The 15,710-nt window shown below is 40.0% G+C and overlaps 3 protein-coding genes across 6 annotated transcripts; all 3 read left to right on the forward strand.

The window, feature by feature from the left end:
- The first annotated feature begins 207 nt into the window (after positions 1-207).
- On the forward strand, positions 208-8,442 carry LOC113573313 (spindlin-Z). Of its 3 annotated transcripts, XM_027003497.2 has the most exons (7): positions 208-548; positions 4,037-4,199; positions 4,288-4,374; positions 4,466-4,514; positions 4,812-5,062; positions 5,277-5,510; positions 5,775-8,442. In XM_027003497.2, the coding sequence occupies exons 3-7, from the start codon at positions 4,323-4,325 to the stop codon at positions 5,972-5,974; spliced, it is 786 nt and encodes a 261-aa protein (XP_026859298.1). In that variant the 5' UTR covers positions 208-548; positions 4,037-4,199; positions 4,288-4,322; the 3' UTR covers positions 5,975-8,442. The 3 variants fall into 3 exon arrangements, with proteins under 3 accessions (XP_026859298.1, XP_026859296.1, XP_026859297.1); XM_027003495.2 differs by having other exon boundaries at positions 210-548; positions 4,037-4,374; XM_027003496.2 differs by lacking the exon at positions 208-548 and adding an exon at positions 807-989 and having other exon boundaries at positions 4,037-4,374.
- Positions 8,443-10,075: 1,633 nt separating this feature from the next.
- Positions 10,076-11,574, forward strand: nxnl2 (nucleoredoxin like 2). The gene is made up of 2 exons (XM_027003515.2): positions 10,076-10,629; positions 11,070-11,574. Exons 1-2 carry the CDS (start codon positions 10,328-10,330, stop codon positions 11,236-11,238), a joined length of 471 nt encoding a protein of 156 aa, XP_026859316.2. The 5' UTR covers positions 10,076-10,327; the 3' UTR covers positions 11,239-11,574.
- Positions 11,575-12,836: 1,262 nt separating this feature from the next.
- Positions 12,837-15,599, forward strand: wu:fb59d01 (BPTI/Kunitz domain-containing protein). 2 transcript variants are annotated; one of them, XM_027003523.2, is made up of 6 exons: positions 12,837-12,933; positions 13,475-13,669; positions 13,787-13,951; positions 14,533-14,595; positions 14,742-14,817; positions 14,942-15,599. In XM_027003523.2, exons 1-6 carry the CDS (start codon positions 12,852-12,854, stop codon positions 15,000-15,002), a joined length of 642 nt encoding a protein of 213 aa, XP_026859324.2. In that variant the 5' UTR covers positions 12,837-12,851; the 3' UTR covers positions 15,003-15,599. The 2 variants fall into 2 exon arrangements, with proteins under 2 accessions (XP_026859324.2, XP_026859325.2); XM_027003524.2 differs by having other exon boundaries at positions 14,945-15,599.
- Positions 15,600-15,710: the final 111 nt, after the last annotated feature.

The raw sequence follows: 15,710 nt of genomic DNA on the forward strand, positions 1-15,710 counted from the left end.
AGTGACAACAGCATTCTATCTATATATATTATCCTGTTAGCTGGTTGAGACTGAATAAACACACACACATTCTCCAAGTTTTAACAAAGGGATTATCTCTATTTCGTAAACTACAGTAAATATACATGATAAGCTACTCAGCGATATATCTATTTGTTTACTTATTTATTTATGTAAACAGAATTATGAGCTGCCACAGAATATGACTGAAATCAGACAATAAGGGTTGGGGGGGGTGGCACCCCCTTCCCTGCTCCCCTGTCGCAGTGTCTGCGCAAGCACATGCGATTGTGCCCTCAAGTTTAGAGCAGAGGGGGGAAAAGATGGAAAATGTACAGCGTCTCACTATTTCGCAGGAAGGCTTGGTTTATTGCGCCAGACCTCTCCGACAGCGTAGCACTATTTAGCCGAGAGAAGGGGAGGGGAAGGCTCGGCCGCAGTTGGGGCCGCCTATGCTCATCAAACGGTGGCTGATTGAGGAGACGGGGGAGAGCAGGAGAGGAATTTTCCCCGTAGCTTTCTGTAAAAATTTGCAATAAAAAAAAGGGGTAAGCTGACAAAAACGTCCAACGTGCAGGTGTTTTGGTGCTTGCGTGAGAAGCGCGGAGCAGGCTGCTGGCGAGAGAAGGGGTTTTCAGGCGTGCAGTGGTGGTCTGAAGGCTTGATCCAGACGTTCGTGTTTTCATTTGAAATGTGTTTCTTGTCAGGCAGGGTACAGTCCCTCCTTTGTTCGGCTGCGACCGCTTCTCTGCTCTCCTCTGCTGCGGGGATTGTAAATAATAGTGAGGCAACATGGCTGACACGGCTGGTTAGGTAGGATAGCTGGCTAGCGTCTGTGATTTTTTTTTTTTATTATTATTATTATTATTATTAGCTAGACATGTTGGCTTATGCAGTTTATCGACGCCATTTAGCTGTTTCAAATGTGGGTAACAGTATTTTGGGGGTCCCCCTACAATGACTACAGCCTCCGCAGACGACAAGGTTAGGTAAGGTAGTCGTTGCTGCATAGTTAGCTTAGCTAGCCGCTCGTTTGACGAATGTTTGGTATTAAACGGTTGCTAGCCCACGTTAGCTTAGAAAGCCAGACAGGTGATTTTAAACACTTGTAATAATTATGACATTTATTGTATGCGTCTTTGTCAAAGAAGACAACTCCTCTGCACACACTGGTTCTACCACAACGAACTTTCATAGCGGAATTATTTAAATGTATTTCGTTCATGTGAATTAGCTAAGGTTAGCTAACGCTAGCTAGCTAGTAATCCAAATTGAATTTTTCCTCCGTCGGTCGTCTTCTAGGACACTACATTTATAAAAACTTTCTCTGTAACAAGTTGCCAGTTTACCTCTTGTGTAAATTAAACTGAGGCAAATGTTGGGCCGCAGACGTTTTATGAGACGGTAAAGTAACTTGTCAACTTTAATGCTCTCTATTAGCCACGTTTGCCTTTTGCGGGCAACACTGAAACGCAATCCGGCCAACTGATCTTACTGCATTGTTGAACGCTTTCGCCAAATTGAAATTTAAGGTGAGCGCCTCTTCGTTCTTGGATGGCTACAGTCAGAAACACCGGCCTGAAACACTGGGTCAGATTGCACCCTGAAACCATTGCATACGACGGGATGAATCATTCGTAGGAAACCATGTTTCGCTCCAAGGGGGCGGGGGAGCCGCGCCAGTTAATTAGTGTCTCACGACGGTCCGCTGAGCGTTTTGTAGGGCACCTCTACAGGATTAATTGATCAATTACGGCAGCAGCGCAGGTTTACGCAGGCCCTGTCCACGTCTAGCATGTACAGGAAACATGTGGCCTTCTCAGAAACCATGATTTTTTAATTTTTTTATTTTTTTATTTATTGGATTTCTTTACTGTGATTTAACGTAATGCAACGTAGTAATTTAATATATAATCAAAAGATTGGGTATATATATATATATATATATATATATATATATATATATATATATATATATATATATATATATATCTCTTCAAGTGGATTGGCTTTTATGAACTGTTAAACCACAGGCCAGTCGTTAGCGATTATGTCATGGAGTCCATTGAAGGAAATAACGACTGAAGCCATTGAAAGTGTACAAATGTTCTTGTAGATAACTGATGGTGGGTGATGGTGAACAGCTTGTATCCCATTTCCATAGATGTCTAAGCCTGAATCTGCTGCCATCAGATTGTATAAACAAAGCCTTCATCTGAAAGTTTTAAAGTTTGATTTACTGATCTTATTCCAGCATTAAGACCCTGACTATTCGCATTCTTGCTCTATGAACATTACGTAATGCATTAATGTGAGTGTGTTGTTACTGATCAATTAGCCATAGCCATTAGCAGCATAATTACATGCAGACTTGGTTTTGTTCGGGAAAGGAAATGAGTAGAAACAAATGTACGAGATGTATGCGGCTGTTTTTAGTTTATCTGCAGATCGGAGTTTGGGAATCCTGTGGTAAAGCATTTCTGATGGATATTTTGCCTGATTACTGATACTTTGCATTGCCAGTCATGGTTCTTTGGAAACTACTGCACAACTGTGGTCAGTAGTGCCAGTGACATTTTGACATGCTTTTCAGAGAGCTAAAGACAGCTGACACTGAGGCTCGGGTCATAATCCTGCATATTGTGTGCATTTTCAGTCTTGTCTGTGAAATGTGTTCTTTTATCTTGAGCAAATTGGCTTAGTGAAAATATTCTTTCCAGACCCTAATGCAGTTTTATTTCTCTGACAGGACATTTTGCTGATGGGATGTACTCTGTACTAATGTTATCTCTCCCCATCAGAACAGAAGTCCTCTGTCTCAGACTGGTCATTCTATAATTCTTAAGGTTTAATGGTTTGAGCACTGTTGGTTGCTCACGGTAACTTGTAACGCAAAATCTTAACCAGCTGTACTTGATATGACATTCAGAATTGATGACCTGGAAAAACAAACTACATGGCCACCATTTTATGTTTTTGTCTATGTTGTGTGATTTTGTAACAAGGTAACACTGCACTAGCAATGAACTAGAATGATCCTGTAGAATCATGTAGAATGATCCTGATGTGTTACGTAATGCCCCCAATTTAGCTGACTAAATAATGTATGTGTCATGTCGATGCTTGTCTGATCCAATTACTGAGTAACTCTGAATGTTTGTGGCCACCATGTAGAGAGAGAGAGAGAGAAGGCTTTCTAATCAGTAAGACTAAAAAACAGCACTGTAAGGGATTTCTTAATCCCATTTTCATCACATATGTCAGTTCATGGTAAGATGCACACATAAGCAGCATATGTTTCACTAAGTTTAAAACTGCTAGTGGTTGCCTGTGTGTTTTGGAAGTGAAATAGTACCATTGATTTTCACAGTTAATTCTGTCAGATTATTATGTGAATTGTTAAAGAATATTTTAACATCCAAAGGTTTAAACATGAAACTATCATTTACGTGTTAGTTTGATGGCTATCTTGCAAGCTTTAACAAATTAAGTTACTTGTGGCCTTATGCCTGGGTCTGAGGAAGTATGATTTACACCCTGTCCGTGAAAATCAGCTTTCAAGGTACACTGCATGTGTTGATCAATGTTCAAGTTCTATATGCAGTCTACTTGAAGTAATGGTTTAAAGCTTAGCAACACGTCCCTGTGCACAACATTCAAGTTAGCACACGGTTGTAAAATAGTCCCAGGCAAGATATTAGATTACATTTGATTCTGTTATTAAACAATCTTAGCATAACTACTTTGCTTATTCTGTGTACAGTGGACATATTTGGAATGTGATTTCAGCAGCACATCTAACTTTAGAAGTGCAAACACAAACATACTGTGAAATGTACAGAACATGTTCCTTTGAGCATTATGGGTGAAAGATTTAGATGAATTGAACTGATTCAGAAGGGGACTAGTTTGATTTGGTGGGTCTTGCTAAGTACATTTAGTTATCAAGTTCATTTCCTTTTGAAATAAGTTTTATTTCAGTGTTGAGGATAAAATAAATGTTCCTTTTTGTGTGTGTGTTTTGTTTTCCTCACAGGTTTTTGAAGCCCTTCCCCAAAAGTAAGAGCCTGGATAGCCATCTGCTGGCCAAGCCCTGGATGGGCTTCTGATGATCCAGTCGTCCTCTCCAAACCAAGAATCGCACATTCCACTCTGCTAGGGTTAAACCCTTGGAATATATGACAGCACTTTCCCACACTGTAATCTGGCCCCCTTTAGTTTGAACCTACCCTCCTCATTTTACTCTTTTGTTCATCAGAGGGGTTACAATTGATATTTTCACCCTAGTCCGGCAGCGGGGCTGCTCCCCTACATCCAGATGAATGAAGACCCCATTCGGGAAGAACGCGGGCCAGAGAGCCAGAGCTGATGCGGGTAAAAGTGTTTCTGGTTTGGTTTGTCATTCTGCTCATTGGGGAACTTTTTTCTGTGAAATTTGTATTTTTCTGTGATTCTGTTATTTAAGGACATGCTGGTGTCTCTGCAAATATGATGAAGAAAAAGAATTCACACAAGTAAGTTTCTAATACTAAACAATAAACATACTGCAACTTTGAGCAATTTTATTAAATATTTATTTTACTACTGCAGTATGGGTTTTGACGAGTGATCTTTATAGGGGTGTGTGTATGAGAGTGCAAACATTTTGATACACTATTAAAGTAACTTATGCCTTACGTTGTCATTGACAAGTTTAAGGAATCCAGTCAGCTATTTTTGCAGCCAAACAAATTTCCCCGTATCAGGGTGGCTTTTCACCAGATTTGCAGCATAGACCAAGCGCACACCAGGCAGTTTCTATGTTTTCGCAGGAAACACAAGAGCAGCGTGGGGCCCACCAAGGTGTCCCAGCCCCGGCGGAACATAGTGGGCTGCCGCATCCAGCATATCTGGAAGGAGGGTAGCGGGGCAGCATCCCAGTGGAAGGGTACAGTGCTGGACCAGGTGCCCGTTAACCCGTCGCTCTACCTGATAAAGTATGACGGCTTTGACTGCGTTTATGGGCTAGAGCTGCACAAGGACGAGCGGGTGCAGGGGCTGGAAGTCCTCCCGGACCGTGTAGGTAGGCCTTGTTGGGGGTTTTTTTTTTTTTTTTGTTTTTTGTTCATTTGCCTGTGAATGCCAATTTTTTTGTTTGCTTGTTTTTTGTCATTGTCCCTGCTGTGGTGAATCTTCGTGAATGTCTTTTAGATTTTGTGGTAATGAATCTGCGGCGCCAGGTCTCTGACCTTGAGCCCCGTTCTCATGTAATGCTTCCCGATCCCTCTGCCCATCAGCTTCAACACGCATCAGCGATGCCCACCTAGCCGACACCATGATAGGCAAGGCGGTCGAGCACATGTTTGAGACCGAAGAAGGCTCAAAGGACGAATGGAGGGGCATGGTCCTGGCACGAGCGCCCATCATGAACACGTGGTTCTACATCACTTACGAAAAGGACCCCGTACTCTACATGTACCAGCTCCTCGACGACTACAAGGACGGAGACCTGAGGATCATGCCGGACTCAAGTAAGCTGTCTTTTTATTTGCTTTCTCCGATTAAAGCTGGTGCTTTGATGCAGTCTCTTTTTCTACCTTCTGGCTGCATATTGTATGTAGTTGCTAAGGGCTGCACCTCTGCAGTGCCACCTGGAGATCAGATAGGGTACCACCTGAAATCTGGGATTCTCTCTGGGCTAAGAGGCTTGCTCAGGCGCCCAGCTGCAGTGGCTCTGCGGAAGTCTCTCGCTCACCTGTTAGGGTTGTAACGTCCTTTCTCATGTGGCGTTCCAGATGACTCTCCCCCAGCTGAGCGGGAGCCCGGAGAGGTGGTGGACAGTCTCGTCGGCAAGCAGGTGGAGTACGCCAAAGAGGACGGCTCCAAACGGACTGGCATGGTCATCCACCAGGTGGAAGCCAAGCCCTCCGTCTACTTCATCAAATTCGACGACGACTTTCACATTTACGTGTACGACCTGGTGAAAACGTCGTAGGTGGGCACATGGAAGTCAGTGGAGGGGGGCGGGTGGAGGGAGAGAAAGAGAGTGATAGAGAGAGAGAGAAAGAAAGGAAGTCAAGAGAACGACTTCGGATGTGATCCACAAACTCTGCCAAAAGTTCTCGCAGAACGTTTCTTATACCACCATACGGAGACGTAGCGATGGATATTTCACTGGAGCCTTGGATTGCCACTAGTTAAGTCTCTTTTTATTATTTTTCCAGTTGAAGGGATAACTGTGTTCAACATGATATTCCCTAAACAAAAGTAGCTTAATGGTTGTCTTTTAGTATTGTTCATTCCTGTTGATTACCAGTGAAGAAAATGAGCATATATCATGTTCTCTAGCAAAGGTTGGGGTGGGAATCAGAATCAGTTCTCTGTCTAAAAGAGTTAACATGTCCTTTGTTTTGAATTGGGGCAGATTAGACTGACAGAATGGCACTTAGCCCGAAGAATGGTTCCAGAGCTCGGATTAGTCTTGCTGTGTCACCCAACATCTCTTTCTATTCGCTTTGCACAGTGAACCCAAGCAGCGTTCATCAATGGGATGATTTGGGCACTCTCTTAAAATCATTTCACACTTACTAAATTTTAGTCTTCATCTGTTTTAGATGATGCATATTTGTAATGCATGGCGGTTTCTTGCATTCTTTTTGTTATTCTGTTTTGATTCTTTGGTTTGTTTGTTTGTGAATTAGATTCCTTTTTCTTGCCACATGATTAAACGCTAATGATGGTTATTAAATGACTATCTTGAACTCTTATTTGACCTACTATGACATTGGAGCACTTGATTATCTGCTTCTGGAGGATATGTAATTAATCAAATTTGGTCACTTATTTGGAAGCTATTTAGAACTAAACATGGTTGAGCTTTGTTTGACTGACTCCATTACACAGGTCTTTTGTTTGACTGACTCCATTACACAGGTCTTTGTTTTACACAGGTCTTTGTTTGACTGACTCCATTACACAGATCTTTTGTTAGACTGACAACTTTTACACAGGTCTTGGGGAAATTCTGCTGTTGTACAGCTGTGGCTTCATAATTATTGTATTTTAAGTGTATTTCCAATTTACATTTATTTTCATTGGTGTAATGATACATTGGTGATCTTCTGAAACTTAATTTTAAAATGTATTTCTTTTCACTATGACAGGTAAAATGGTTTCTGAGGTTATAATACATTTTTAGTGTATTCTTTATTTTCAAGAGAACAAGACTAGAACATTATTTTAGAGTTATTATAGAGTATTTCAACATGCTCTATAAATATACTACAAAACACAAAGTCAATGCAGCAATAATTCAGTGGTGTGCAGGAACTGCATTGTAATGCATTTACAGCCCATTCTGATCTCATTTTATGAGGGGTAGATCCCTCATTCACCCCCCCCCCCCCCCCAGTCTGTGTTTAAATGTGTGTGTCTCACTGTAAATGATTGTCTGGTTCCAGTATTTTGATTGATTGATTATTTTGTATGTTTCTGATCTATAATCAAGGTGACCTGAGGGCCCCCTCTCAGGAATGTTACAATGTTTAAAGTAGCACACACTCATAGCCGTGTGTGCGCGTGCGTGTGTGTGTGTGTGTGTGTGTGTTTCATTATCTCATGTTCCTCCTTCATGAGTGTTCAGCCCACTGCAGGTTTTTTTTTTTTAAAGCTTATGATTTTAGCAGCGTTCAGTTGCATGTAGGCACTTGGCCTCATTTCAGCCTATAGACAGTTGAGCTGATGCCGTGTGCGCGCGCGTGTGTGTGTGTGTGTGTGTGTGTGCGCGCGCGCGCGCGCGCGTATTTCCGTGTTTCCTGGAGATGTCTTCAGTTCTCCCGCTATTGACCCTGACACCTTAAGGCAGACAACCTGCTTAACTTACCAAAAAAGAACCATGTCCGTTAAACCGTTGTGATTCTCACTGTGGAGGAAATTGTCCATGGTTATATCTTTGGACTGTTGTGTTGGATTACTTAAAGGGAGATTGAGCTCTGTAAGAAAATGGTAATGCCTCTCTGTAACTGTTGCAGCTATGTATGCATATAATGGTTTTTTTTTCGTTTGTTTTTTTGTTTGTGGGGGGTTTTTTTGGGGGGGGGGGTGGATTCTGTCTTTATAATACTATAAGTGGCATATGGACGTGTCATTATGCAAACAGACACCCAGAAAAGACATGTTCGATGGATTGGCCTTTTATTTACATTTACCTACTGTAGTATTGTATCGTGTTTGATGTCAGGTCGACGTGGGAAATTTAAACAAAAATATGAACGCTAGGCCATTCTTTTTGCATGATATGAGTAGAGATGTAACTGTATGTTAGTGTGATGCATGTGTACCTGTCTTTATTTCATTTATTCGTTCCCTAAAAGAAAGTTTATTGTGTTGCTAATTGTGAATTTCTTGGTTTTGTTTTATTTTTACTTTTTTCCCATTTCTAAAGTAAAAGTATTTTATTTTCTACTATGCTCTACCGGATCAAATGCACTGGTCTTTTATGTGGAGTGCCAACTAAACGGCAAGGTACCAGTGTTAGACAGCATTTGAGGGATCATATCATATCTTTTTTGTTTTGTTTTTTTGCCTTGTGCCCCCTGTTGCTCAACAGGACTGTGTGTGTGTGTGTGTGTGTGTGTGTGTGTGTGTGTGTGTGTGTGTGTGTGTGTGTGTGTGTGTGTGTGTGTGTGTGTGTGTGTGTGTGTGTGTGTGTGTGTGTGTGTGTTTGGAGTCCCATAATTAAGACAGTAATAATTGACAGAAGGAAAAGGCCTTACATGCTTGGGACAGAATTGTTAATGTAAGTCTGGCATCGAAGTGTGTGTGTGTGTGTGTGAGAGAGAGAGAGAAACTTCATACTAATTATACATATCTGATTCAACCTTGTACATATGGAATTGGAGAGAAAAGGGTTTTTTCCTGTTCATTGCACACTTTAGACTATGTGAAGAGAATGGAAAATGACAAATATGGTCCCTTTGAGATGCTGTTGCTCTTTAATTACTTTGTTAAAAAAAAAAAAGAAAAAATTCAGTGCAATTTGATGATTGTTGCAGATACATGTATAGTTCAAGTTACATGTTCTTTACGTGTAGGTAAACGGCTTCTGTTGGACCGCTTTTTTTTTTTTCTAAACATTGTAGATAGTTCATTTTATTTGCATTTAGAAGTATAAACACATTTTAAAACCTGTTACTTAATTCTGTAAGTAATTTTTATAATTATTATGTAAGTCTATCCTTATAAGATTAAAAAAATAAAACTTCATGTGAAATAAGGTGTCTGTATCTTTTTGAAATCATGGTCTTCCTCCACTGTACATTGACGTGGTCCTTCATGTTTATATATACACATTTGAAAACAGGAGCATCCGTATCAAAAGCTAAGACTGGAGTGTTACTAAAGTAAATAAAAGTAACATGAACTCTCATTTAGTTAATGTGTAGTGCAGTGTATAGACTTGCATCCAGCCATGCAAGTCCACTCCAACCCAATTCAAATATAAAGTGCTCTGCTGAATAGGTTCAGCATACACGTGAAGACTTGAAAGTCAAAATGGAAGCAGAGAACAGAACTAAGAAAAGTGGGCGTGTGTAAAGGTATAAAAAAAAATGCAAGGTAATTTGTTTCATTTTCTCTTATCTCACTATATGGGATCAAAATAAAACTTTTGTTACATGTATATGCATCTATCTATCTATCTATCTACTCCATATGTTACAGATTAAGCCTGTACACATCTGTGGAACAAAGTGGGAGGTTGAATGCAATCAGCATAATTAATGAATAAATGAAATGCGAAATTAACTTTTCAGTGATTGCTTTCCTGTAAATAAGCGAATGAATGACTTTTCGTTCTACAAACAGAGTGTGTGTGTGTGTGTGTGTGTGTGTGTGTGTGTATGATGTAGAAAATCATTGCAGACCGACATCGCTGTTTTATTGTAATGATTGCGTTTGAATTTGGCGCATTTGGTGCGCCAGCTAAACGTCTTAGGGGTTTACCCAATCAGGAGACTAGGTTTCAGCGCTCAGTAAGCACGCTGATTGGTAGTGCCAAACGTCATTTATTTACGGTGAAGGCGGATCTTAGCAAGTTTATATGTCCCTGCAATGAAAGTTTAAGTAGCTTAGTGGTTGCTTAGGGGATTGATGATAAAACCAGTCACTTATGAGAAGCTTCCTGGATGTTACTAGCTGTTGTACTCGTTGCTGGACATTGATGTTTCGAGAGCTCGGTCAGCTGGAGGCTTGGTGCCACGGCTGCGTTCTTTACGCGTTGATTTTCAAGTGGTCTCTCCAAGGACCCTGAGTTGGGAGGTCTTTTGCTTATCCTTACGCTGCATTAATTATGGTGGAGGTGTTTTCAGGACGAATACTCTTGAACAAGGAAGGTGACCACGTCGAACCAGAAGAAGCTCTTCGTAATAAAGTTGTGGGACTGTATTTTTCTGCCGGGTGGTGTCCACCCTGTCGGGACTTCACACCGCTACTTTGTGATTTTTACACGGAATTGGTGGATGAGAGTGACCCTCCGGCGCAATTCGAAATAGTTTTTATATCCTCCGACAAGTCAGCAGAGGATATGGTTGAGTACTATCATGACATGCATGGAGACTGGCTCGCCCTGCCTTGGACTGACCAGTACAAACAGTAAGTGACCGTTCTTTTTTTTTATTAGTGTTTCAGGATTTAATACAGATTGCTTTTGTGCTACGTATTGACATGCAATGGCGAGTTTTCACAGGTTATACAATCAGCCTTGATATTCTCAAATATAAAGTAGGCTAAGGCGTTTTGTAAGAGGTTTAACGAGCAGATCTCAGAAGACGGTTTAAAAATGGGCTACTGTCTCTCTGCCTATCCTGTAGTTTAACAAAGTGTGGTTTTGACAGTACATCTTGTTTTCACTTAGCAATGTCACAATTTGTTAAACTGAATAGTCTTTTGATATCAACAAGTTTTCCTAAGTCTGTAGTTTTTTTTAAATAAAAGTTTGGAAATGTATACATGCCTTCTCCTTATGGCAGGAAGTATGTGTCAAAGCCTGTAGTAATCTTGACCTGCATATGTGTGTTTGTTTTTCCTTTCAGTGAGCTAAAAAAGAGGTACAATATCACTGCTGTTCCCAAACTGGTGATAGTTAAAGAGAACGGACAGGTGATCACAGACAAAGGCAGAAAGCAAATCCGAGACCAAGGACTGACCTGCTTCAGGAGCTGGCTGGAGGTTGCTGAGATCTTCCAGAACTTTAAATGTTGACCGCTGTGAAGAGCATTTCTCCTGTACTGTGCGGCAAAGGGCTCGCGAAACTGTGAATTTTGTACTTCTCTCTTTGGGAGGAGGGCTGTAGACATGTTACTGTAACCGTAAGCATTGAGACACCCCTTTGTGAAGAGGCTGGAAAAGTTTAAAACGTTCCTGATGTTTTTGTTCATTGTCTAATATGTATTGCTGCTTTTGTGTATTTATTTTGTTCATTTTCTTAGGATAAAAGATTGATACATGTTGCTGACTTTTCAGAGTACTGTTGTTTCTCTGTTACTTGGGAAATTGCAGCTATTGTTTATATAGGTGGTGCCGTCGTGGTGCTTCAGATTCCCCAGTGTTTCATTAAAACATTGTGATGTATTCCCGAGAGCTTTTTTCCACTGTATTATGCTCCCAGCCCACCTATGTTTTGGCAGTGGTTTGCAAAACATGTACTTAAGCCATTCAGTAAGTACAAGAACGCTGTTTAAAAAAACAAACAAACAAACAAAAAAAAAAAACAGCAAACCAAGGTCTCGAGGGTCTTTAGTGTCTGCTGGCGTTTTTTGCCATAGAGCACCTTTTGTGCTTGAATACCTCAGCCAGTCTTAACAGGTTTCTAGGGAAATGCATGAACGTGCCCCCCTCCATCTTTCGACGTTCATCTACCCAGTCTCAGCAGTGTTTCTGAAGGTGTCTAACAGCATATGTAGTACGCAGTGCCTGTACAGAGGATCAGTCTCACACCATCGAGATCTTTCCATGCCTGTCCCTTCCAATAGGGGGGGCTAAAGCAGCAAAATATAGCACTCAGTGCCATTCGTTTAGCAAACTGAGGTTGTACTGGTCCCAACATAAACATATTGCTGCTGTTTATGTGAATGCTATGGTTGCGAAGGAGATCTAAATCCTTATATATATTAAATCATCTAATTTAACTAAAATATAATTTTATTATTTTCCGCTATAGCCCACCATCAATGCTCTCAAATGTAAATTTGGTCAGGAACAAGTCTAATGCAAAAGTCCCTGTGTATCTAACCAAGCATAACGAGCACCAGTAAGGCACTTTACTAAGGTCTGCCCACTCACGTGGAGAGCTAATTGGCCTAGCTCGTTTAGGCGAGGGACCACTGGGTGTGTTGTAGTGCGTCATACTCTCACTATAGGTTCTGTTGGGGACGTTATGGGTGTGACTGATTTTTATTAGTCCAGTATCAGCTTAGAACTGAGTGTTAGCCAGATCATATTCATCAGGACACATTTTGCCCGTTTGATTTCTGACAACTATTTGAAAACTAAAAGCTACCTTTTGAAATTTAAAATACATGTTTACATTGCAATAGAGCATTAATTCAGTCCAAAACAATGAGTCAAATCTTAACCTTTTAAATAGTTGAAAAACTATTTACGTTTTTTGTGAGTAACCTGCCAGAACTGAAGCATGTTGCTATGTCACCCACAGCATGTTAATTTTCTCATTTTATGACTGAAACTCTGAGCAAGCAACACACACCCAGGCCATAAAACCCGCAGAGCTGATAAAAGAGTCTAAAGAGCTTTGTTTCAAAAGAGGTCGGAAGTATTCAGGACTAACCATTAGTGCACAACTAGAACACAGAAAAATGGTCGGATCAAAAATGACTCCTAAACTATCTTTCCAACTGCTCTGCTTGGGAATTATATGCACTATTGCATTGGCATTAGGTGAGAGCTTTTATTATTATTTCATTGTAGTTGCACACATAAAAACCACAAATGATATTCACAAATTGTATTTGTTACGTAGTATTCTGAAAATGTGGCCAGTGGGAAAAGGGTGGAACTACTAGAGCCCTTTACTTGAATTATATACTTTACCTGAATCAGTTCCACCTCAAATGATATTTGTCTATATTGCATGCCATTGTTATACTGAAGGGAAAATGCATTTTCAGTCTCAACACATTGATCAAGATATTATATATATGAAGAAGATTCAAGGGACGTAATTTACTTGCACAGCTGAGAAAAGACCTTTGTTCGAAGTTTCCTATTTTCCAGAATCCTTGTGTACTACACTACAAATTTTACTACTGCAATATAAGTCTATACAAGTTGTTTTTTATTATTTAGGCCAGAGCCTAAGGATAGCATTAAGCTAGACCCTGTCAGAAGGAATAGACACAAGGATCATATATAGATTTACCCTCTATGTCATATATTACGGGGGTAATGTTTTAGATCACGTCCCTGCATTTTTCTGCAGATCCAAAATGCAATGAAACTGTGAATGACGGTACTGGACATGAGAAGATCGTGAAATTTTACTACAACCCACAGTTAGGATTTTGCAGTCCTTTCTTCTACACTGGAGAGGGTGGGAATGCCAATAGGTTCGATTCGGACCATGATTGCATGGTGTCATGTTCACCGAAGTATCAAGAGTTCTACCCAGAAGGAGGTATATCCCTGTCTGTTAAAATGTTTAAGAAATTGCCATTTCCACTGAGGATTTTGTTGCTTTGCATGTATCCTTCATCAGACTCAGAAAAAAAAGTGTGCTGGATTCTTTTTTCAGATGTAGTGTGCACGTTAAAAATGGACCCAGGCACCTGTTTTGCCTCGATTGTCATGTACTACTATGACACCACGGAGAAAAACTGCCGGATGTTCCTTTACAGAGGTTGCCAAGGGAACGGGAACCGTTTTGAATCCAGAGAAGATTGTCAAACTAGGTGTCGAGGTCAGTTCTCTCCTCTCCTCTCTTCTCTTCTCTTCTCTTCTCTTCTCTTCTCTTCTCTTCTCTTCTCTTCGTTTTACTTCTCTTCTCTTCTCTTCGTTTTACTTCTCTTTTTTTAGTTATATCTACTCTTGCTATTTTACATTTCTCATATAAAAGCACCTATTTCTCCTACAAGCCATTTTAGATAGCAACAGCTCACCCGAGTCTAATTTAAGTTAAACATTAAACATAGCTATGTAATTATACAGCTACTTCTGCTTTGGGAAGGTCCTGTATATCTTTACTGTCTACACATTTGCTTTTTGTTTACTGGTATTAATAATAATGTAAAAGGTTTTTTCAGCTGTAAACATGTCCTGCCACTTTATAAGTATGGTCGACTACCTGCAGCACACGCCATATATCAGTTACGCTAAAGAAAAATATCCAGAATTTAAGGACCATATTTTGGATATGTGACGTTTTAAATAGTTTAAATAGGTAGTTTAGTGCAGTTTGTACTGAAGTTTACTCATTTGTTGTCCAGCAGAGGTCAGCACAACATCATTGCAACAATTTCACTCACCGTCTTATTTTAACAGCAAGGTCTGGAAGAATGCTGGATGCAGACTCTCCTAACCCTGATCAGCAAACAGTCGACGTGGGTAAGTGTACAAATCGGTTCAGCCTGTTCACTTACCACATGACATCACTCCACCTCATACGCAGCTAACGTTGTCTTTAGCATCCTGGATTTTTTCTGCAACCTCTTGCCAAACAATATTAATGGAGTATGCGTTTGTTGTGCCAGGGTTGATCGTTGGAGTACTTGGGGGCATTATATTTGCAGTGGCAGTGATCTCTGCTGTTGCTATGCTGGTCCAGAGGTGAGACTCATCCCAAACAATCATTTCTACAGCACTGGTAATAAAGAAAGTCATGCGCAGAACACGAGTTGTTGTAATGTAATGCTAAACTGCAAAACTAGTGTGTGTTTTTTTCTTCTATTAGTAGGAAGACAAAACGAGCAGGCATGAAGAAAGTGTCAGCAAGTGAAGTTGAGATGACCTAAAGGAAAACAAGGGCCAATCTTTGTCCTCAATCGTATGCCCTAGTCTTCTGTGTGATACAAGTTGTTTTGTTTTGTTATTATTTCTGCATAACAGCAGTCTGGACAGTTTTTTCACTGATCTAGAAGAATCTGTCTCTTAAGATATCATGTGGTTTGATTATCTGATAAGCATGTGACTTGTGCTGATGTTTGGTTAGTGTTTATTGGTGTAAAACTGCTACTAGAACGTCATACTGGTGCACCTCTTTTATAGCTAAAACACAATAATTGTTCAAAGTCTATTATTTTATTTTTGAATGTGCTGTATTGATATTGGTTTCCGAAAAGCATGAAAAATAAGGTGATGAAGGAGGTTTTGAAAATATCTTGAAAACTTTTTTAAACAATAAGGATAGCTGCCATGTGATAATACATGGCTTTTTTTCAGAACAGGAAGCTAGAAGGCCTTTAAACATTAAATCATTTTAGCAAAAATAATTGACAAAAACGAAAAATAACAGTGGCCATCCTTGTAAATATTATTATGTAGCTGATATATTGATTTTTGGGTTTTTATATGATGTAACAGCTTTCATTCTGTTTTGTTTATCACCTATAATAGGGTTCAATTTGTTTGTTTTACAAAAATAAACACTTTATCAAGTAAACTGCTTTTTAAATTAATATTTTACATGCCAAAATATTCTATACGTCTATAGCACTCATTTA

Source organism: Electrophorus electricus, chromosome 17 (assembly GCF_013358815.1).
Source record: "Electrophorus electricus isolate fEleEle1 chromosome 17, fEleEle1.pri, whole genome shotgun sequence".
In the NCBI taxonomy this organism is placed as follows: Eukaryota; Metazoa; Chordata; class Actinopteri; order Gymnotiformes; family Gymnotidae; genus Electrophorus; species Electrophorus electricus.

Excerpts from the sequence above, each read along its gene's own strand:
- nxnl2 (XM_027003515.2), top strand. The coding sequence starts at position 10,328 with ATGGTGGAGGTGTTTTCAGGACGAATACTCTTGAACAAGGAAGGTGAC. Across the intron at positions 10,630-11,069 it reads TGGACTGACCAGTACAAACA|TGAGCTAAAAAAGAGGTACA; the intron begins GTAAGTGACCGT and ends TTTTCCTTTCAG.
- LOC113573313 (XM_027003497.2), top strand. The coding sequence starts at position 4,323 with ATGAAGACCCCATTCGGGAAGAACGCGGGCCAGAGAGCCAGAGCTGAT. Across the intron at positions 4,375-4,465 it reads GAGAGCCAGAGCTGATGCGG|GACATGCTGGTGTCTCTGCA; the intron begins GTAAAAGTGTTT and ends CTGTTATTTAAG. Across the intron at positions 5,063-5,276 it reads AGTCCTCCCGGACCGTGTAG|CTTCAACACGCATCAGCGAT; the intron begins GTAGGCCTTGTT and ends TCTGCCCATCAG.
- wu:fb59d01 (XM_027003523.2), top strand. The coding sequence starts at position 12,852 with ATGGTCGGATCAAAAATGACTCCTAAACTATCTTTCCAACTGCTCTGC. Across the intron at positions 12,934-13,474 it reads CACTATTGCATTGGCATTAG|ATCCAAAATGCAATGAAACT; the intron begins GTGAGAGCTTTT and ends ATTTTTCTGCAG. Across the intron at positions 14,596-14,741 it reads TCAGCAAACAGTCGACGTGG|GGTTGATCGTTGGAGTACTT; the intron begins GTAAGTGTACAA and ends TTGTTGTGCCAG.